We start from the raw sequence: 22,796 nt of genomic DNA on the forward strand, positions 1-22,796 counted from the left end.
TATGATCACCTTTATTCTTCAGCACACCCTGAACTCTCTGAGGCAGCCTTCTTATAATTTCATTAAATAATCTTCAGGAATAGTTCTCCAGGCTTCTTGAAGGACATTCAAAGCTCTTCTTTGAATGGGGAGGCCAATCCATGACTGATAGCATTCCACTGTATGATTCTTTATCCCAGTATGATTTTACTGCACTGGCAGTCAGTTTGGAATCATTGTCATTCTGAAAAATGAAGCTGATGCCAATCAAATGCTTTCCAGATGGAAATGTATGGTGGATCAAAATCTGATGGTGCCTTCTTGCATTCGTTTTCACTGATATTGACAAGATGTCCAACAGAGCCTCCCCCTTAAGAATGGCTTCTTGGCAGCCACTGAGACCATTTCTGATGAGGCTTCAAGCCAATGTCTAAAGAAAAGATTTGGAAGACCTTCAGAAAGTCTGGAGATCTGCTGCTCTAAACCAATTAAAAACAAAAACGGTGCAGAGTCTGGCTTCTTGGTAGCAAAATATAAAGAAATAATGGGTGGCTCAAGACTTTCACAGTACAGCAGCTCCAGTTTCATGGCTGTGATGACGAGTATGCATGATCTGTGCAGAATAGCTGCATGTATAATGTATGGCCTGGGAAGTGTCATGGAGAGCAACAAGTCAGTGTGCTTCCCCCAAAGTGCCAAGAAAAGTAGGCTAGGATGGCACAGGCGGAGGAGACCCGGATTAATAATTTACTCGAGTCCTTTTTTAAAAGCACTTGGCTTCATTCTGCTTGAATGAAGAAGAAATCCTATTTGTTTTTCTTCCTGGAAAAGATTTTGATTTTATGATTTTACTCAGATGAGATCGCACTGATCCCAGGGAGCCTCTCCTCCTCCTCAGCGGAGCTCAAATCAGTTCATTCATGTTTAGTGAAAAAGACACACATCAAGTCACATATCAGCTCATCAGAAATTCTAAAAGAAATTAGCAGTGGGTGTCACTTGATCAGAGGTCAGATGATGGTGAGCGTAGGAGGCTGATTTCAGTTAATGTGATGTTTTCTGTCTACAGTACTGGCACGAATCTAGAGAAGCAAAGAAGTTTGTTTTATTTTGCGCTCTGTCTTTATTCATCATGTATTTATTTATAACATTAACATGTATTCATCACAGTGGGTTGTCAGGCTCTTGATAAGAAGCTCCCCGGGTATGTATTACTCATAACCTTATCAGCATTTTGCAGTCACAGACACAGACGTGTCAGTGAGTCAACTTATAAGTTTAGAATTCATAAATCATACAACTTCTTTAAAGGAGCTATCATCAGACAAAGATTTTTCTCTTTATTTGGGCTCTTGGTGCAGAGGCGGACAGGAAGTGGATACGTGGGTGAGAAAGGCCATGACGTGCAACAAAATTCCCCCCAGCCGGGGGTTGAACCAAGGACACCGCTACTGAGATGTCATGAGATGTCAATTTTTTAACAATTAGGCTTACAAAAAGTCCCCCGCTCATGTTCATGTCTGAACAAGAAACACAAAATGTCCTTTTACTCCTGACCACCTGATTGGTTGGGCAGTTTTTACACCCCAGGCATCATCGGGAGCAGCAGAAAAACTGAAAAACTGGAATTATTAATAACTTGTCTACAACTTGTCTTTTGTGTTTGCAAAGCCGTCCCGTGGCCTGGATGCTTTGGTCAGCCAATCATCAACAAGGATAATGCCCCTGTTAAACATAATGTCACCAGCTGTAACTGTATCATCTCGCTCAAAATACTCACTCAGTATATAAAGTATTCTTCCACTGTAGAGGATGTGTATTTTTCCTTTTCTCGGCTCTGTCTGTACACATTTAGACTCACTTGGATCAGCTCCAAGTCCAACATCAACAGCTCAGTTCCCTTGTGATGGCACAGCAGTGCAGACTCAAGTATAGATACAAACAACATTAGCCACTATGGCGTACACACCCCCAGGATAAAAAGCAGGACAAAAACATGGCTGTAGCTTTCAGGTCTGAAAAGTGAAACAGTCTGTGTGCCGTTCATTCACCAATAATCTGATGTAAAGATGGTCGACACCAGTCAATCCAATCCAAATCTGGGCCACATTGTCAGGTGTGCGAGTCCACATTTACTTCCTGTAGTTACATCCAAAACTGGTCTGCACACATTGAGCGATATAAGAGTTTCGTGGTCGTCTGGACTGTAACAGCAGCGTTTTCAGTGGCCATTTAAGCTCACTGCTGTGGCTTCTTCCTGCAGGAAGAGTTAAGCAGGAAGGACTTCAAAAAGAGAGCTAATGTGACAGCTGCGAGTTACAATAAATTGGGAAAAGTAAACAATTAGGTCTTGTCCCTCACGGCGATAAAAAATTACCACACAGACCGAACTGTCACACTGATGCAATTACTCCACTGATAAGTAAGACACTTGTAATCTCACCACATTTACATTCACTTATCTCCTCAGCTCACACTCATTTAAAGACATATCAAAGCTTGTTACGTGTATATTTAATGGATTTATTTAAGATACATATTTAAAAAAAATAGAGTCCAGCAAGCTGCATTATTTGAGTCACGGCAGCGGCATGGCTGACCTCATTTCAATGTACAAGAAAACCTTTAAACAGTGTATGTAGAGTAGCTCCAGGGCAAAGATTCAACCATTGTCTGCTGCTGCATCTCTTCCACGGCTGCCACATAGAAGCAGATACTCTAAAACATCTGATTGGGGGAGTGTATGAGTGCCCCGTACAGCCACATAAAAGGGGTCAGCGGTAGCCTAAAGGTTAAAGAAAAGGAAGGTTTTATTGGTTCTATCGGTGCTCTGTATTATAAGGCTTCAGATCGAGAGTAGCCTCTACTTTTTAAGATATCAAGAATAAAATGAGTCGGTGAGATCAAAGATTATTTTTGCCTAAATTCAAGATAGAAACTCACAGCTGCTACTGGCCAGATCCCAAACCAAAGTTGTGCTGCTGGTTAAAAACATCCAAATTTAAAGCAAAAATAAAGATCTTTAACTGCAGCATGGAGAACTTGAAGATATTTAGCTCAGGCCTGATTGGCTACAGGTGAACCTAATGAGGGCGGGGCAGACAAACACATGAAGGGTTAGCGTAGACGACTTGACGTCACTCCAGTGTTTTGGGGAGAATATTTAGATGAGATGGCGGTGTGCTGTAATCAGCTGATACCTGATCATTAGTGCCAGGGAAGAAGATGCCAGAATTTTAATCACCAAAACTGAAGCATCGACTTGTTCTTAGTACATTTAACCACACATGCAGGCAACTGGGTGGATACAAGTAAACCCCAGACTGGTTCTGGGATGAGACCCCCGATACAAACTCAGTCCTGAGGTCCAGTTCAGGGACTCCAGTTATCTGAGGTGAAGCCTGATAGCTAGAAGCTACAGTTGCATGTGTAGCCATCCACCTGACAGTCAAAGTAGTCAATTCCTGCAAAAGCATTATTTACAAAATATCAGCTTTTTTCCGGCAGTCATTAAAAGAAAATTGATTGATTTTGAGAAAAAGAAGTTGGGTATCCTGCCAGCAATTGAAAGAATTTCAGTTTCTTTGGCTTCAACTCTTAGACTTAATCAGCTCAAACATTTCTCTACACATTTCCTTAAAATATGCTAATTCCATGTACAGTGTTAGCTTCCCCACCGAGCAGCACATACGGTTTTCACTTTCTTTGACAAACAGCTCTTGAGTTAAAACACCTGCTGGTAAAACACTCCCCAGTTTCATCCATTTCAGATGACGGCAGGGAGACCGTAGCTACAGCTAGCTCTCAGTCTACAGTCAGTCATCATCTCCCCGCCACCAAAAACCATTTCACACTCTCTGAGCAGGCCGGAGGAATGATGAGCTGGGAAAGGGTGGAATGAGTATTTTAAAGTGGAGCTGAGCACACCTGAGTCACATCCATGCATTTTTCTTCAGCGTTCCCACTCAGAGAGGATAGCACAGCTGCAGTGATGCTGAAAGCTTGCAGGGCCCCTCGTCGATAGGATTCCCGAGGCAATTCAACAACTCCGGTTAACGTTTGGTTATTTAAACCACAAAGTCTACAAACCCAAGGTGATGGGAATTTGCACGTATCACGTGTCTTTGTTTTAATTGATGGTATCTGAAAGCACCATTGAGGTGTCCTTTAAGTGTGCTGTGAGTCACCTCCTGCCATGATTAGCTTTCCCAGTATTTTACCTTCATTCACTGATGTATTGTTTGATTTATTTTGCCCAGCAGCGTTAGGTTTTTGGTATTTTACGTCAATGGAAAAAAAGCACATCGCTGATCTGTACAGTAGCACTAACTGTGTGAGCACAGTGTGGATGACTGATTGTTGTTTATGGGAAACAGTTGATTCTTCATTGCATTGTGCTGAATCGCTTCCTGGCCTGGTCATGTAAAAAATAAAATGGTCTGTATTTGTATAGCGCTTTACTTGGTCCTAAGGACCCCAAAGTGCTTTACACTATACACAATCATCCACCCATTCACACACACATTCACACACTGGTGATGGCAAGCTACAGTGTAGCCACAGCTGCCCTGGGGCGGACTGACAGAGGCGTGTAAACTAAAGAAACAAGAATACCCAGACACTGAATGAGCGGGTGGGTTTTAACCTACTGCAACGGTTTCCACAGCAGGAGGATGCTGGCAGTGAGAATGAAAGTCCAAAAATCAAAAAATAGGTGGTGGGAATACACGGTGAGGCAGACAGCAAGACGAGCGATCAAAAGGAGAGCAGGCAGAAGTCGTTCACACCAAGATAAGTGCAGAATGATCCACAGGACAAAGAAGCTGAGAGGATTTAAATGAACGAGTGATTGAGGGAGAGGAAGCAGGTGTGGAGGACAGCACAGGTGAGCCTGATCAGGCCGGGATGGACGATTACCAAACAGAGGAAGTAAAACCGATAACGCAAAATAAAACAGGAGAATCCAGAACCACGATAGGCGTTTGTCATTTGCTGCCTACGCTTCGCCTGAGGTGGAAAACTGAGTCACCACGAAACCAGAAGCTACGCAGATTTTGGTGTAATATGATGAAAAACCAGTGATGAAGGAAACGCAGCCAAAATAAAACTGAAACTTATGTTAATGACTGAAAGGTTTTTCTCAGAGAGTTTTCCATCTATTTTCTATGTCACAATAAAACTGTAGCTCAAAGCAAGGCGTCCAGTCGATGTATGTTCACTAAACGATTGATTATTAGACCAAAAAACATCTGAAATAACAGATAACATTGGGGATTAGGACTAAAGGAGAATATGAAGACTAAATGTTAGCTTCTCTTTGTGCTCAGTGCATTTCCTTCCTTCCTTTACATTGGTAAAGCAGTGTGCACTGTCACCTCACAGCAAGAGCGTCCTGGGTTTGAATCCGGCCGGCTGAGGCCTTTCAGTGTGGACTCTGACATCCAGAAACATGCATATCGGGTTACGTGCTGAATGTGAACTGAACTGATTGAACTGTCCAGGGTGTACTCCGCCTGTCACCCTGCAGCCCTGTGACCCTGAATTGGATGAAGGCTTAAAAAAATCGATGGATGGGAAGATTGAATAAAATAAAAACCTCTTAGCTTTACGTCCCACACAAGTTTGTGCTGATCACCATACACACAGGCTGTGATGCGAGATGTATAGATCCCCCTCTCCCTGGCCTCCACCTCCAGCCGTGTCCCTGCAGACCTCTGGTGTTTGAACATAAACATACTGTGGGCTCATTATCTGATTTTTGCTGTAACAACTGATGACTGTGGCATTTTTGTTGGCTTGAAGCCTCACTTTTGATCAGTGCAGTGTGGGTCCTGGAGTCGCAGCAGGGAGTAAATGAAAAACATGCAGTGAAGCTACGTGGAATATGATTTTTGTAGAGACGCTGACCTTTAGTTAACCAAAAATTAGTGTATAAATCATGGGAGTGTGGCGTGAAGTGTTTTTTGGAGTGCAGACCAGATTAGTGAAGCTTTAGATAACTTTAGGAATTTAATTATTTTATTTGTACAACATTTTCTGGAACTGCAGCCAAACTGTTGTCTAGAGAAGAAGAAATAAGCCATGAGCTTTGGTGGAAGATAAATTCCAGTAAATCTGCATTGGTATCGTGTTTAAGCTTCAGTGTAATTACACTGTTCGACAGAGCGAAGCTGAGAAAGAGCTGAATCATTCCCCGAATTTAAAAACCAGTTAAAATGATGAAGAATCTGTAATAAATAGCTCTGCATCAAAGACTGAAGACTGACTGTTTGCTGCAGAATCAAATTGGAGACCGGGGGACGACAGAATGGTTACAGCACTTCTTCAGCATCAAGGACGCATAAAAAAATAGCTTAGTGCTAAAAATATCTCACCCAAGGACTATTTATGGGATGAAAGCAGAGAGGGATGCATAAAATTTCCATGTTTACCAGATAAATTACAGTCCTATACTGCTGTGAAGGAGACGGAGCCGTGAAAGGTTCAGCGAATAAGTAATATAGCATCACCTGTTTATGTTTTTTTTAGCTTCACGCACATTCGATTTCTCAGATGAATGAAACAGATCTTCCAGTTTGCTTTCTGTCAGTATATAAAAATAATGCTGTTTAATGCACAAAGGCGTAAAAGGTCTGAGTTGCCAGCTTGCACTTCCAGTCACTTCATTTGCTCGTACAGTCACCGGACTGGCTCGCAGCTCTATCAGCAGGATGTGATTTTAGGGGAGAAGTATGCCTTCATTCAGTACCCAGGGGGCACTTTGAGCGAGCGCCTGTCCTAATTCATTCCTACATCAATGCCAGAGGCTGAACCGCTGCCTTGATTATACCAATTTACCCTCCCACCCGCCCAAAAGGAAGACATGTAATTACCCTATTTACACTGGAGAGCTTTCCTCTCCGAGAGCGGCCAAAGTAAACACACGCGAGCTTTGTTTCTTCTTCTGCATCAGATGACAATAAATGTCAAACTGTTTGTCTCTGTGACACAAAGGCAGAGAAATGTGATCAGCTCTGGGTGCATGAGGAGATGAAGTACTCTAATGCGCATGTGCTATCTAACTTTGGCTGCTGTGGCACAATCAGATTACAGCTGTGCTTGCTTTACAGGTAACTTGATTTACTTTAAAGTCGTTACCCTCACAGTGCTGTTTGTTTTTATTTAACCTGTCTTTATTTAGAAACCTTTCCCTCGTCTCCACTGAATAAAGTCTGTCTTCAGAGGATGTTTAATGCATGGCTAAGGGACAAAAGGAAAACCACAGACAGGACCTTTTTCCATCATCACAATCTTCCTAAAAAACAGATGTGATGAGGTGGGATGGGTCACAGATAATCCTCCATTCTACCTTAGCAAGACTACCCCGGGTATTTTATTTCTACTTCTTACATTTTAACATAAATATCTGTACTTTCTGCTTTTTACATTTTCAAAACAGACTTGTTACTTTAGGTTCCGCAGTTTTCATTTATAGCGTTTTGGGGGGTTAAAGTGGGCCAGAAAGGCGTGCAGGTGTCTGTATGTTGTGAGCATCTAGGTAGAGCTCCAGAAGAGGAATTAGCATTTTACACGGCATAATGTTCCTATCAGCTCAACAAACATGCAAACATGTTTGTGTGCACTTTGTCACACAGTGTGTTGCTAGCTAAAGGTCCAGCTGCTGTATTTTACGGGGAGAGAAAAGAAAGAAAAGAGTTAACTTCGCTAAGAAATGGAGAAAGACAAGAAAGACAGAACTGGAGACGAAGAAGAGAGGTCGGATTAAAAGATGCAGACTGTTCAGTGACACTTGATAGTCTGCAGATTATATGTAATATCATAATTTTAATCACATATTGGACTTATATATAATGTGTTTTGATAAATCATATATTTTAATTTTATATAACGTCCTGCAAAACAAACTAAGCTATTCTAACTTTGTGATATTCAAATGTTGGATAAAAATACTGGCTAGTTTTGTCCAGGATAAACAGGTAAGCTTGCATTAATGTGGTGAATTCACAGCACAGCATTGTGTGCACAGTGGCTGTGGTGCTCATGGTCAGAGTTAGGTTACATTAAGTGTAGCAGAGATGAATTTGTATTTAAGATATGATGCTTTCAGTTTTCACTTTATATGAACTGTATCATTTGAATTCAGTTGTGTAAATCCACTCAGGTCAGCTGATCACAGCCTGTACACTATGAAAATCTACTGAAGCTCATATTAGGAATTAATTTGAGCCATTACTATTTTGGTAAATGCACTGGGTCTTATATAGTGCTTATGTAAGTGCTTCTATCTAACATTCACACACATTCATACTCCCATGGATACATCAAAGAGCAACCTTGGGTTGGTTTCTTGCCCCAGGATAGTTGGCATACAGATTAGTAGGTGACCTGCTCAACAACCTAGCCCACGCTGAGTCACTACACAGGTCTCAGTGTTCTCCCACTTGCCAAGTCTCACTTTTAACCTCTGATTGTACTAATTTTTCTGTTTAGCTGTGGAGGCAACCTGTAGGCAACAGAATATATATATGAATTCTCTTTTACTCCTTGTGTCCTATATAACAAATTGAAATTGAGTCTTGTGCCTCAGGGAGCTACTTTTTACTTTCTTACTTTGAGTACATTTCAGGGCCACTACTTTTTTCATTTTTACTTGAGTAAAGAAGTCGAATCAGTACTTCAGCTTTTACTGGAGTATTTTTTAACACTAGTATCTGTACTTCTACTTAAATCCCGAATGTCTGTACTTTGCACCCTGCCAGAGAGTCACAAATACACAACAGCGGCAGAACCGATGAAAAGTTTTGCAGTTTTACTGGTGTTTACGTTTCCTGCCACCATCTTGGATTTTTAACTTTGGTTTAGTGAAGCATGGTGGCACGGTGGTTAGCACTGTTGCCGCACAGCAAGAAGGTCCTGAGTTCAATTCCACCATCAGGCCGGGGTCTTTCTGTGTGGAGTTTGCATGTTCTCCCCGTGTTTGCGTGGGTTCCCTCCGGGTACTCCGGCTTCCTCCCACCGTCCAAAGACATGCAGCTTGTGGGGATAGGTTAATTGGATAAATTGCCACTAGGTGTGAATGTGAGTGCAAATGGTTGTCTGTCCCTGTGTGTGTTGGCCCTGCGACAGACTGGCGACCTGTCCAGGGTTAACCCCGCCTCTCGCCCTATGACAGCTGGGATAGGCTCCAGTGCCCCCCGCGACCCTGAAAAGGATAAGCGGAAGTGAATGGATGGATGGTTTGGTGAAGCAGCTCTGACTTTTCATGTATTAAACCCAAGTTTTGGGGCATTTCAGATTAAATTTCGGATTCACAACTCATTCTGGAATCCACATTTTTGCAACCACAACTATCGCCCTCTGGTGGCCTTCAGCTAGAATTTAAGGTTTAAGACACCTCTGCATTGGCTTTATGTTACTGGAAGCTACAGCCACATTTATAAGGAACCTTTATTGTCATGTCATGCTACAAGTTTTATGAGGAAAACACAAACATAAAGACAAAGTATGGAACCAGAAATGGACATATTTGGATAAGAGGATAGAGGGCTACACTATCAGCTGTCTTGGTTAGCAGATGTGCTCCACAGATACACATCTGCTAATTAGTGCTAAGCAACATCTGAAGGTAAACCTAGGATTCTACTCACTAAAACTGAAGTATGGGGTTCTTGCATGGCCTTTTAGTACAATTAACCACCCAGCAGACTACATTATTTCTTCGATAATCCATTAAAATGCTCTGGAAGGCACTAAGAGCACAAATAAGATGAATAAATCCAGTTCAGTGATTTAACAGAGATTAAATCTAAACAAACTGACCACACCCCAAATTTAAGCTTTAACAATATCCAGATGGATGAGCTATTTAAAAAGAACAGTTTTACAGCAGCTGGATTTTTCTGCTGTGAAGTTGGACATTTTAAGCCCATGAAGGCATCCTGATTTCAGTATAACTGGATAAATTGTGTTCTTCTCTTTTTTTGGTCACTGAGACAAAAATAGTATTTTTTGTGTTACACATGCACTTTTATATTGTGTTCAACTCGCAGCATTGTTTTTTTTAATTTGCAGCAGATTTCTAAATCCAGATGTAATAAAAGGTCTAACAGTTGGGTGGGTAATTTTGAAGTGCTTTTTTAGATTACTGTGCATTCTTGCTACCCGAATACTCTTGTGCCCACCCTCAGCTCTTTATATCTCTGTCGTGAGGGGAAGTCTCTATTAAACCCCTGCTGAGACCCATGAATTGAAACTTCCCGCTGTTTGTACCGAGTGAAAACAAAACTGACCTCTGTTGGTGACTCTTAAAGTGCTTTGAGAGCTCAGAAAAGCACTATGAGAACCAGTCTATTTACCATTTGTTGCGTTGGTACAATGATGCACTCTCGGCCAAAGAACTGCATGTCACTCTGTGTATTAACAGAAGGAGTCTAATAATAGACGCCCTGCAGGATATAATCGGTCTATAATGATGTCAACTCATAGCTTCCTCTTGTAGTATAAGTTAATACTAGGTGCACTTAGTATTTTATACGTGTTTTATTTTTATTAAAAGTTTGGACACTGTGAACAGAATCATAAACCTGTATTTTATTTATAATAGAACAGAGAAAACATATCAAGTGTTTAAACTAAGACATTTTACTGTTGTATGAATAATATGAGTTCATTTTGAATTTGATGGCAATAAGACATCTTATCAACGTTGGAACAGGGGCAACAGAAGGCTGGAAAAGTAAGTGGTACTAAAAAGAAACAGCTGAAGGGACTTTTTGGGGCAGAAGTTCACCAATCTCCAAAAAGCTGTTTGCAAATTGTGGAACAATTTCAGAATGATTTGCACTTTTGTGACAGCCTCCTCATTGGTGGGTAAAATACATACTGGTCCTGAGTGAGGGGCTGGTGAGTGAGGTGTCAGAGCTAAAGATGCTGAGAGTTTCACACATCAGACTACATGAGAGAGACAGCTCAGGTCGAGCATAGGCAAAGTTAGAGGGACAAGGCTGAGATGATTTGGACATGTGCAGAGAAGGGAGAGTGAATATATTGGATAATGCAGGGCAGGAGGAAAACAGGAAAATCTCAGAGGTGGTTCATGGATGTAGATGTAGATATGAAGGCGGAATAGAGAGGGTTGGACACTCTAAGGGAGCAGCTGGAAGAAGAAGATGAATGAAAAAATAAAAGCCAGTCTTGATGATCGTGACCTCACAGTGGAGAGGTTTGTAGCTGAGAGTGAAGAGGCTGGGATGAGAATTAACACCTTAAAGTCACAGCTGGAAAATGGACAGCAGTGAAGAGTAGCTGCTGCTCCGAACTGAGTTTAAGTCAGGGGTGCCTCCAGAATTTTTTCCATCAGGGTGCCCCCCCCGGGCCCCCTTTGGTGGCGCCCCTGGTTTAAGTATGAGGAGAGTGAAGCAGGAGACTCATCGACTGCTGTGGCATCAGCAGGTATGTGGAAGCTGTGCTGGTCTGTAGTGGTGAAAGTAAAACTCTCGATTTACTGGTTGTTCTACATTTCTACTCTCAGGCCGCGAGCTCCTGTGGATACTTGAGGTGGAAATGAGCTTCTTCAGAAATGTGTCTGGGCTCTCCCTTAGAGAGGTGATGGTGAGCAACTTGGTCATTTGGGAGGCGCTCAAAGTAGAAACGGCTACTCCTCCAAATCAAAAGGAACCATTTGTGGTAGTTCAGACATCTGAGCCGGATATGGATGCCTCTTAGATGATGTGTTTTAGACATATTCTACTGGGAGGAGGCCCCTGGAGTAGATCCAGGACATGCTGGAGAGATTACATCTCTTGGCTGGCACGGGAATGTGTCAGTGTGTCCCTGGATGAGGTTAAGGAGGCGGCTGAGGAGAGGGATGGATGGATGATCATAACGGTTCAAATAAAAAGGGGGTTTAATACAACATCAAATAAAAGGCACAAAAGTAGATAATTGCTTTTAAAATTTGTCTTGAATATGAATTCATTCATGCAAATAGTTTTGGCTTATTTTCTTGACCTTTCCCCCCCCCCCCCCCCCCCTCCCCCACATTTAAACTGTGGCAGTTTTGGTCCTCCATATACACAGCTCACTCCTCATCTTTTATTCTGGTGTTTACGCTCAGAAACAAACAGAAATAAAGATAAAATATCATAAATCGGGATCACATGTCATTCTGCACCACGTTTGTTTAACATGTATGTTGCATGACTGTGAGCTCAGGACAAAAGTCACATGATTCCTTTAGAGATGTCATGTGACTCCAGATTACTGAGGAAAATGAGTGAAGAGCTCCATCTGCTGGACAGCTATTGAAAAACATGCTTATGTTGCTGTTTTTTCTCATATAAAATTAATATTCCTGTCCTGTATTCCTCGCCTATGGTTGCTCACATGTATGTCTGCAATACTTCAACACCAAACTATGGATGAACTGGTCACTCTGTAACACTCTGGTTTGGAGATGTGAAATATGTTTCAGATATTTGGAGTTATATATTTAAATATTTTGTGAAAAATCACTTAAATCAGATTCTTCTATAATGTTAAGAAACAAAAACATCGAGCTGGACCACATGAAGCTTACATTTGTTAAATTAGTGTGCGTTACCTAGAAAAGCCACAAGGGGGCGCCAGTGTTCGGCAGCCTCGCCTCTGTCAGTGCGCCCCAGGGTGGCTGTGGCTACAATGTAGCTTGCCATCACCAGTGTGTGAATGTGTGTGTGAATGGGTGGATGACTGGATATGTAAAGCGCTTTGGGGTCCTCAGGGACTGAGTAAAGCGCTATATAAATACAGGCCATTTACCATTTACCATTTATACAGCTATTTTATGGCACCATAATGAAGCTGTTTTAGAATTATTTCAGTATCACAAGACAGAATCTACAGGGGGGAAAGTGTTTCTGAATAAAGTGCAAGTAAAAAATGAACCTAATAACTTGTAAATCATTTATATTCTATAGTTAAATAAAAATAAAGTGCAACATTTCAGAAACATTAAGACAGCAGAAGATTTCTCTCTCTGCTGATCTTTAAAAATAAGTATTTTTACAGGCTTCAAATCCATCTTTTTGTTTTCCACTGTTGTTTTAAAAATATAAATTTTAAGCTCCACACTCTCGTGTAACCTCAGTTTATTAAATCACACGTTTCTGTCCAGCCGACCTTCTCAGGGTAAAAAGAAAAAAGGGTGCACCTCTGAACCAGTTCTGTTTCCCGCTGCTGTGACATGAGGAGTGAAGCTGTTGCTCTTCACAGTTCAAAGAATAATAAAGCTGCCCTGACGATGGTGCCTCAGCACCCTCAAAACCTTCATAATTAATTAAGAGTATAAATTATAAACACTCATGTGCTGTCCAGCTTTTTTTTTTAAAATAAAATAAAATAAAGCAGAGCTTCAAGGTGTATTTTTCACAGCACAGATCACAGCATTCATCAACATGATCTGACCCAACCAACTTCTGTGATTCTTCATTGTCAGACTTTTTCTCTGCTGCTTTGTCGCATTTTTAAAAATAATTTTTAAATATGCAAAAACAAGAAATACGTTTGAGCAGTCCTCAGGAATAGTTTTCCAGGCTTCTCGAAGGAAATTCAAAGGTCTTCTTTGGATGTTTCAGCTTTTTATTCTGTTGTCTGTCAGGATGATCCCACAGTGCTTCAATAATTTTAAAGTTGTGCTGTAAAGCTGTTGTCAATCAAACTGAAACTAAAAAAGAAAAGAAACAAACAAACAAACAAACAATCTTTGAAAGAGCTTCTGAAACCTGAAAAACTGTTGCTCAAGAGGACTTGGGCGCACAAGATAAAGAAATGAGGGATGGGTCAAGACTTTTGCGCAGTACTGTATGTAAAGTAAATCACAACAGCTAAACTGTAAATCAAAAAGAGATTTTAGGACTGTTTCCTTTGGATTTTGTGTCAGAAGAAATTTATATTCCCATTCTTCTTTAAGAAAATAAAGAAGAGAAAGTTGTCCTCCATGTGATTCTTTCAGCAACAACATTTTTTCAAGTCTTTGGCCTAAATGTCCTGAAACATTTCAAACCTCAGTTATCCTGCTGCGCATCCACTCAGCAATCACCACTAGATGGCAGCCTTGAGTCAAACTTCACCATGTTTGCCAGTTTCCCTCAAATGCTGATTTATATCCCGAAGGCCTGAAAAACCTTGATTAACATTTTAAGAGACCAGTCCCGTCATATTAGTTCACTTAAGACCAGTTCCTCCTTCGCATGCTTTAATGGGTTTGTCCCTGACTTTGTATGAAAACAGTGAAAACCCTCCATCTTTATTCTCTGATTTTACAAACTCCTGCTGGCTACAGGAAAAACAAACTGTGACTGCAATTCATTCTTTAAAAGAACAACACTAATGGGAGGAATAATTAGAGGAGAGCCATTAGTTTTTTGACCTTTTGTAGTGGCCCTGTTTTGACTCACATTCTGATTCTCTAAAAGTCTGCAGTTTTAATGGAGGCAGTGCTCTTATGCTTTTGTCCGCTTGTATAAATCTTTTCCACACAGGACATTTTGAGACTTTACAAAAAGAAAAGCACAAACTCACTTTAGCTGATAGATGTGTTTGATGTGTTTCTAAAACACACATTCGATTTTTCCATTTTAACAATTCGACACATCTGCTTTGTTACAGTTGTGGTCGGAAGTCTTTATCCACTCATCGTGGGCATGAATAGTAATTTGGGGCTTTTTCCAGGCTGGAATGATTGTGCAGCAAACATCTTTAATGACTTTGAAAGACGAGAATTGGGTGCACAACTTTAAATATATGTAGGATTTTCTCTAAATGATAATTGCCCACTAATATTTGGTTAAACTTCAGCACATTGCACCTTGACCAGATACTTTTGGTAGCCATCAACGAGCTTCTGGCATTGTTCTCGCTCGATCACTGGTTTCCTGGCACAGGATCCCTTCACCCCCCCTCTCCCCTCTTCCTGCTAAAGGGGAGTTCTTCCTCCCCGCACTCACTAAATGCTGCTCATGAGGAAGGAAAACCTGCTGCTTGATGATGTTTCCTCTCTGATATTTTAGTGTCTTCACTTTGCAACGTAAAGCACCTTGATGTGACCTTTCTTCTGAATTTTTGCTTTATAAATAAAACTGAATTGAATTCAAGCAAACTTAACAAACCACCCTTTAAAAGTGAAAAAATCTCCATTTAATGTAGATGGGCACATATCAGTGCACACGACACGGGTCAGGTAAAAAAAGGCATGAACATTTATGTGCAGAAACATATTAATAACACCCTGCATTACTCTTCTTCTTCCATGTTTTTGTTGGAATGCTAACAAACGTGTGAATCTAAATATTCAGGGCGATGATGCCTCATGCATGTCCATATTCTTCTGCTGGATTCTCTTCTGCACTGCAGCACTGCATGGTGGAGGACTGCTGATGCAGTCTGATTGGTAAAGTGAGTCACAGTGAGCCAAACCTGTGGCTTGAGGCTTCCACTCATGCAGAAAAATAAAAATAAACCCACTCAGCCAAACTGATTATTTCTGTAATAGCCTGGAAACTGTTATCATTATGCTTAGCTTCCTCATATGGCTGCTTAGACTGACTGACACTAAAGAAGAAATGAACTTTTCTAGATGGAAAATTCCCATGAAGTTGATGCAAAACGAGACAAACAAACAAACTGGAAATCCACTTATTTATGCCAGGTTTATTAGAGCTATGAGTGCTGCTGACACGAATATTGGCTACGCTTACTGTAAGTGTTAAATTCTCCCGGCCAGCAGTTTTTTTTCATTTGAATACCATCCAGACAGGTAAACACCCAAAGGAGCAGCCATGAGGTATTATAGTCATTATAATATTTACAACACCTGAACTTTTGCTACCATGACAACATGCTTTTTCTTCTTCTTTTTTCAACATGCACAGTACATGGGTTTGACATGACAGATTACCCCGAGGCCCTGTTTTAAATGTCATGAGTAGGAAGTCCAGCTCACAACCTATCAGCTGTGGGGCAAACAGGGATGAATAATTTAAAACTACAGTGTGTAAGCTGAACAAAGGAGAAATGGGGGGGGGGTTGATGTTCAGTGGGATTATAGTATGTGAGATTAACAACAAGCTAACTGTGTTTACTCCTTTGCCCTGCAGCTACACCATCAAGACTGATCCGTGATAATAATCCCCAGCTGGAGAACAAACAACATCTGGGTGTGGAGAGAAGGGAGAGGGCGAAGCCTCAGCTGGGTGGGCGGCAGATGGTGACACTGCAGCAACACTTCTCCAGGTAGCACAGTCATCACGCTGCACTCACACTACATCCTCTCCTAAGACTGTTTATGAATGTTTTTGAGGGAGATGCACAAAGTGTATGGAGACTGTGTGAGAGTCTAAGAGGGCTTATGGACTACACAAACTATGACGTGGCTTTGTGGGGACTGTCTCACCAGAGATTGCAATAATGGTTTGCCCCAAACGTCCCACTTTGCAGTCTTCTTTGGGCTCCATTTGGGTTTGGTTGACAGTGTTCACTCATGGTAAATGCAGCTGCCTCTGCCATAGGCTGTTCATATAACATTTACTAGCAGTGCAACCGCTCTTTCAGTGCCATAAGTATTCCACACTGTGCCTAAATTTATCTGCTATCATATCATATGTGGCTGTCTCAACTTAGCCATAGCTTTCAGGTATGATGTGACATTTTGGGCCACATCTAGCCCCCAAAAAACTAATCACTGACCATTTGTTGACTCTGGCGTCTCCTCCCAGAGGCAGCCGCATACCAGATGACCAAATCACCTCAGCTGACACAAAGAAACACCAGTTCTGCTCTGAGAGCCATCTGGATCTCCAAGGCTCACCCTATCTCTAAGACTGAGCCCAGCAACCCTACAGAAGAAACTTATTTTGTCTGTTTGTATTCATCCTCCTGGAGCAACTCTAAAGTTTTTGCATGGAAGAAAGAAGTCTGGAATACTCTGCTTAGCCTGTTGCCACCACCTTCTGACTTTAGACAAGTGATGGATGGATGGATGGATGGATGGATATGACTCAGGATAAATATGGCTGTCTTAATCCAGCCACAGTTCCACATTGTATTGTCTAAGTATCTGAAGTGTTGTAACATCTGAGCCACTACTGCTTCAATTTGAAACCACGTCATGACTTTTGACCACATCTGGCTCATCCAACAGCTGTCATGACCCATATCGAGCACGGCTCATGACTTTTGGGAGAGCCAAAAGTAGGCCTGAATAGGCCCAAATGTGGTGGTCTTGACAGCAACATCATTACATCCATATATTGCCTACTGCTTATCTGGCTAACAGAAGCTAGCTTGTTTTTTCAAGATTTTTTTTTTTAGAGGAACTGCACATGTGACCAACAGTGCTGCATTCAAATGCCACCAGTCAGTATCCAGAGCTAGGTGTAGACAATTAGACCCATTAATCATCTACACCTTTATTATATTACATTACAGTGTAATTACTTCAGTGCCATTACATCACCACATAACAAGCCAGTATGTCACTTAGGGTTGCATGAAGTTTTTTTTTTAAACTTTTCAAAAAGTTTCCCCTCTAACATCGCACCTCATACCTCAGTTTATTAAAATCCATTGGCCACAGCCCATAAAAAACTGTCCAGTTGGGATGCAAACAATCTAAAGCATATCCATCAATGCTCGCCACAGCCCGATGTGACGAACCGCTGGGCTTCTGCGGTGTCGTCCAGCGGTTTCATTAAGGTAAGAGCCCACCGCAGGTCGTCTTTGAAATGAGAAGAATCTACTCAGTTTTAATGGAGTGCCCCACACTAAAAACTCAAACTCATGTCCACTTATTGATCTCCCCTCCTGGCATCTGATAAAGGGGAAATAATAACCAAGCATTATGTCCAGCCAACTGTTAGGCTACTGACGGTGCCCCGTCATCCGAGTTCGATCTGCATATGCTCAGCGAGGTGTGAGATTAGGCCTCCAATATTTGTGACCGTAAGTTAATTCCCTCCCCTGCCAAGCAGAAGATATTTGATCTGCTGCCCAATATTTAGGAAAATTACAGAAGATATTAGCCATTTTTTCACTCTCTCTCTGTCCCTGATAGATAGCAAAGTGTCAGGCAGTTAAAAATTATAAAAAGAAATAAATAATTCTTAAAATCAGAAAATAACAAATGAAGCATTCACTAAATGTCAGGGTTTTAAAAACAGCTTTATTCAGTCTTTTTTTATCTTGTTACACGTCTCATCCAATGCAGTGTTTTGAAATAAATCCTGCCTCTCAGTGTTCTGTTCATTACACTAATTTTGCAGCCTCTTTAAGCTGAGCTGCTAAAGCTCTGCAGGATATTTTCAGTCTCATCTTTTATTTACAAAAACATCTTTATAAGATATTTTCAAAATATCTAAACAGCTTCAATTTCATGCTAGTACATCGATCAATACCTGAAAAAGCTAACTCCAAATCAGGATGATTTGGCTGAGCATCAGCTGGGACAGTTTTTATTTTTCCTCCTTTAAAATGATGTTTCATAAAGATACAAAGCAGTTCACCCAAAGCAGTTTGAATCACAGAATCTTCTGGGATGATTTCTTTTGAGAATAGTTTATTGTTCACACATCTTCACAAAGAATATTTTCAATAATATGAAACAATCCCGATGGATTCCTTAAGGTTCAGGCACCAAAACAACTTGATTAGGTTAAGGAAAAAAAAGCTAGCTTCAAGTTCCACTCCATCTAATATTTGATTAAATTCTTCTGTATTTTTATATCTCCTATTTTATAAAACAACTCACATGGCATCAAAACTGCTAAATAACACACACATCATCATGTAGTCGATGTAATCCAGCTGCTGACTGACAAACAGAGCCTCTGTGAGAGGATGCCACACTCACACTTAACAGGATAACTCAGTGAGCTGAAGATAAAGACTGTGAGCTTGAGTGTATTACACCAAAGTAGGGAAAGGGGTCATTACTTAAGGGGGAATGTAGGCCATTCATTCATTCATTCATACATTGTTGTGCGTGATAGCTGAGGGTCAGGCTTTGGAAAGTGCAGCCTGTGGCAAAACATCACAAAGCGGCAGCAGCATCATCTGAGGGGTGAAGGAAGAGTCACTGAAGACCAGTATCTGCACGGCTGCTGGAGCAGTGTGACACACGTACTGTAAACACATGCATGACTACACATGTGTGTCAGTGGATGGTGAAATAATAAAAGACAATTTCATCTATCCAGATGTGTAAAGTAACATTTTTAGATTGTTTTTACTCCCATAATTATTCTTAACGCTTTGTTATAAAGTGATAAACTTCTGGTGTTGTAGAATGAAGCCAAATGAAGCACAAGTACCAAAAACTGCAGTTCTTCTACTGCCCAGTGAGTCAGTCCCCATAGAACCCCGTTTTAAAATGTCCAACTTTACAGAAAGAATAAACATGTTTACAACCTGAGACGAAAACATTTTGGTGCCTATGGACAGTTTCACGCTTTTATGACAACTGTACAAGGACTAAGTGTTCGATAACATGTTTTAAATTTAAGGGCGCGGCTGTTTTGACCCACAGGTAGGCACCTATAGCTGCTTTGTTTTTCGTACTCTCATGTTGGCTGGTTTGGATGATTTTTAAGGGCATTAAATAACAAATAATATGGCTTACTTATAATTACTACTACTGTCACACACAGTTGCTAAGCAAGTTCTTGTTTTTAGCATTAGCTAATAACTTAGCATGGCATCCTCATGGCATTGGTCAATATCCTGCATGTGGTACTGGCACATTGCACAAACTTCACCTCCAATCAGTAGCTGGAGTTGAATCTTGGACACAACTGGGTGTTCCAATGATTTCAACAGGAATCAATGGACAATGATTCCAAACACACATATCACACATCAACCTGGTTTTGGAATGGATAAAGCAGGCTAATGTTTAGCTTCTGGAATAACCTTCCCAAATCCTTGATCTCAACCCTGTTGGAAATCTATAGACTGTGTTAGGAAACTAACCAGTTTAAATGGATTCTTCCAATTCTTCCTAGATAAGTAGTCAAATATCCATCCATCCCAAGAGCATTCCATAATACATTCTGAAAAGTGTTGTACGATTAATGGTCACTATCCAAGCACTGCATCATGCATCGTGCTGAAGAGTAGAGCCTCACTACTGCCTAATTCACCCTTGGTCTAAAATTGAAGCCCCAGAAGACAACTTTACAACCAATCGGTGACATCACAGCATCTTTTGAAGTGTAACAATTATAATCTCTGCACAGTTCAAACTCTCAGAATAATTTCTGTCTCTTGACAGCAGCTTAAGTCTGATAATTTATCTGAAGTCACAATAATTTCTGACCTTTGTACCCCCAGTAAATATGGGCTTGCTACTTTAAATCCAAATGATAATTGAAAAGCCTTATAGGTCTTCTGCTGAACTCTTTTATTATGCAGTCTTCTTCAACAGACAACAAAACAATGAGCACCACATTTGTATCAGCCGTTTCAAAAGAATGCAGCTGTAATAAATAGGCGAAGATATTGAGGCTTTTATTATGCAGAGGTCGTATTTCATTGTTATGCTATGTGTGACTGTTGTGGATTGATTTGTAGAGGTAATCGTCAGGAGGAGTCGGTGTATTATACGTCTGAAATCGAGAGTAATGAAATTCTTTAGGAGCTGATTGTGAGAACAGCTACCTCGACAGCTGCTGAATGAAACCAGAGCTTCTTTCTGGTGTATGGACTGACTCCTGTCAAAGAAAAGGTCTATCCAGTGTAACAATCCAACCCTGACTACAGTTTAAAACGGAGGGACTGGGAGTGAAAAGACAAAACAGGAAAATAAAACAGAGTAATATGTTTAAGGAATCCAATCCTGTTTCCTGAGCTCGGTGGGCAGCAGCTCTGAAATGAGGTCTGCTGGACAGTCAGATGTCTCAGCGATGAGTCTGCGATGGCGTGGCATTTACGAGAGCTCGTTATGACAGAGCCAGACAGGGCGAGTGCTTGTTTTTTTGAGAGCACTCAGCTTCACATTATATATTTTGAACACGGCCCACAGAGAGATCCTTAGACCCACTTTCCCTTCAGCGATGGACTGATGACTCGTGCAGCTAGCCTCATTTCAAATGACCAGCGGTCAGTCGGAATGCAGCGTGGCGTGAGGGAGGACCGATTGGGAAGAAAGTGGAGGCAGTAAAAACAACATGAATTTTGATGGGAATCAGGTGGACCTCGTGAGGAGCAGATGTAGTCTTATGACAATTGGATTATGCCTTTATAACCATGTCTTTCTGGCCCAAGTGTGACCCACATGTTCTGGCACTGACTCAGTACGAGTCTGCCAGTTAGATATTAGGTGTGTGGGAATATTTGAGCCATACCTGGCCAAGCCAATACGTGAAATAACCCTTAGCAAACATAGCATATGAATTTCGGTCTACATAACATCTGGCAGTACTGTAACTAAGCCATAAGTCCTAAAGATGTGAAGTTATAACTGGATAAGTCACCAGTATAATTTTATGTCACTTTTAATTATATAAGATAAACCAAAACAGAAAATACTGGAGCCTTGACAAGCCAGTTACAGACTGGCAACCTCTTGCCCTATGACAGCTGGGAAAGGCGCCAGTTCCATGAAATGGAAAAGTCATAGAACATCAATGGAAGATAAGATAAATTTGGGAAATTCCTGTGTTAAAGCGACTAAAGATGTAAACACAAACACTAAGAAAATATCTTAAAAGTAAAGAAAAGCTCAAATAAACTCAAATAAATACACATAAAAAATGTAAATATATAACACAAAAGTGTCTCATTACAGTTATAAAAAGTTCCATTAAGAAAGATAAAAACTAACATGTTGACAGGACAGCATACCGAGTCCAAAACCACCAAAGGATGACATCTTCATCCATCTTTTATACACAAGTCCACAAGCCAAGTTTCAGGAAGATTATTAATTTTCCTAAGTGGTCACATGACAGGCTGGGACTGTTGTGGAAGGCTGAGTTTAGCTTATTTGTGTGACCCTCCACAACAGTCCCAGTCTTTCCCAATCGACAAGCCCCTAGGAAACATGATCTGAACTTTATTTCTCCTTAAATATGAACTTTAAGTTTAATCATAGTCAAAGGACATCAGTATATCTTTGTGAAAAGAATTAGCTGACTATCTATAATTGTCAAAATGTCAAAGTAAAAAAATAATTTCTTCCTCAGAATGTACTCGTGTATGACCAGGAAGTCACTACCGTACATATATATAAGATGTCCTAGCAAAAGCACTCCATTTGTTTTAAAAGAATAATCATGTGTCATTATACAAACTCATTCAAACTGCAGCGTTTAGCTTCATAGCACGGTCGATTTTGCAGAGAGCATTCATCGTGTGGTTGTTCATGAATTTAATGTTTCATTGAATTTTCCATTTGGTGGATGCAGTAAGATCCAAAGTGCTTCACTTAAAGCACCACAAGTGCAGTGTGGGTAGTACCGGCAGGATTTTAACCCCCAACACTTTACAGCACTGATGGTCTGCTGAAGCTGTTGAGCAACATACAGTGGAATCTGCATTTTACATCTGGCCTCTCAGACCGCATGTATCCAGATTAAAATGCATTTTTCTGGGCTTTAAACTCAAAGATTGCTCGAATTCAGTATCATCCCCTCCCACCACCATCCCACCCGCTGTTTTCATTTTAGCTGAGCTTGTTTCAGGTCAGTGGCAGTGACTGAAGAGAGCAATGCCAATGAAGTGCTCACAGTCGGCAGCCGGCGCTAATGGCTGTGCCGCACACATCTAACAGAGGGAAAGGCTGGCCT

At 41.0% G+C, this 22,796-nt stretch overlaps 1 protein-coding gene and 1 long non-coding RNA gene across 8 annotated transcripts in view; one reads left to right on the top strand and one right to left on the bottom strand.

Annotated features, from left to right (window-relative positions):
• LOC113007765 (nck-associated protein 5-like) overlaps nt 1-22,796 on the top strand; it is a 111,460-nt gene that overhangs the window by 3,699 nt on the left and 84,965 nt on the right. For all 6 annotated transcript variants that reach the window (XM_080290485.1, XM_026144675.2, XM_026144676.2 and 3 more), the window contains exon 2: nt 16,113-16,248. In XM_080290485.1, coding sequence (XP_080146611.1) covers nt 16,220-16,248 — 29 coding nt within the window. In that variant the 5' untranslated portion in view covers nt 16,113-16,219. The remainder of the gene's footprint in view (nt 1-16,112; nt 16,249-22,796) is intronic.
• LOC145420956 (uncharacterized) lies at nt 1,874-5,141 on the bottom strand. Of its 2 annotated transcripts, XR_013902199.1 has the most exons (3): nt 4,629-5,141; nt 2,486-2,764; nt 1,874-2,441 (listed from the first exon to the last, which is right to left on the bottom strand). It is a non-coding gene; the product is annotated as an uncharacterized LOC145420956 (long non-coding RNA). The 2 variants fall into 2 exon arrangements; XR_013902198.1 differs by lacking the exon at nt 4,629-5,141 and having other exon boundaries at nt 2,486-3,247.

The sequence above is a fragment of the Astatotilapia calliptera genome, chromosome 16 (genome assembly GCF_964374335.1).
Source record: "Astatotilapia calliptera chromosome 16, fAstCal68.1, whole genome shotgun sequence".
In the NCBI taxonomy this organism is placed as follows: Eukaryota; Metazoa; Chordata; class Actinopteri; order Cichliformes; family Cichlidae; genus Astatotilapia; species Astatotilapia calliptera.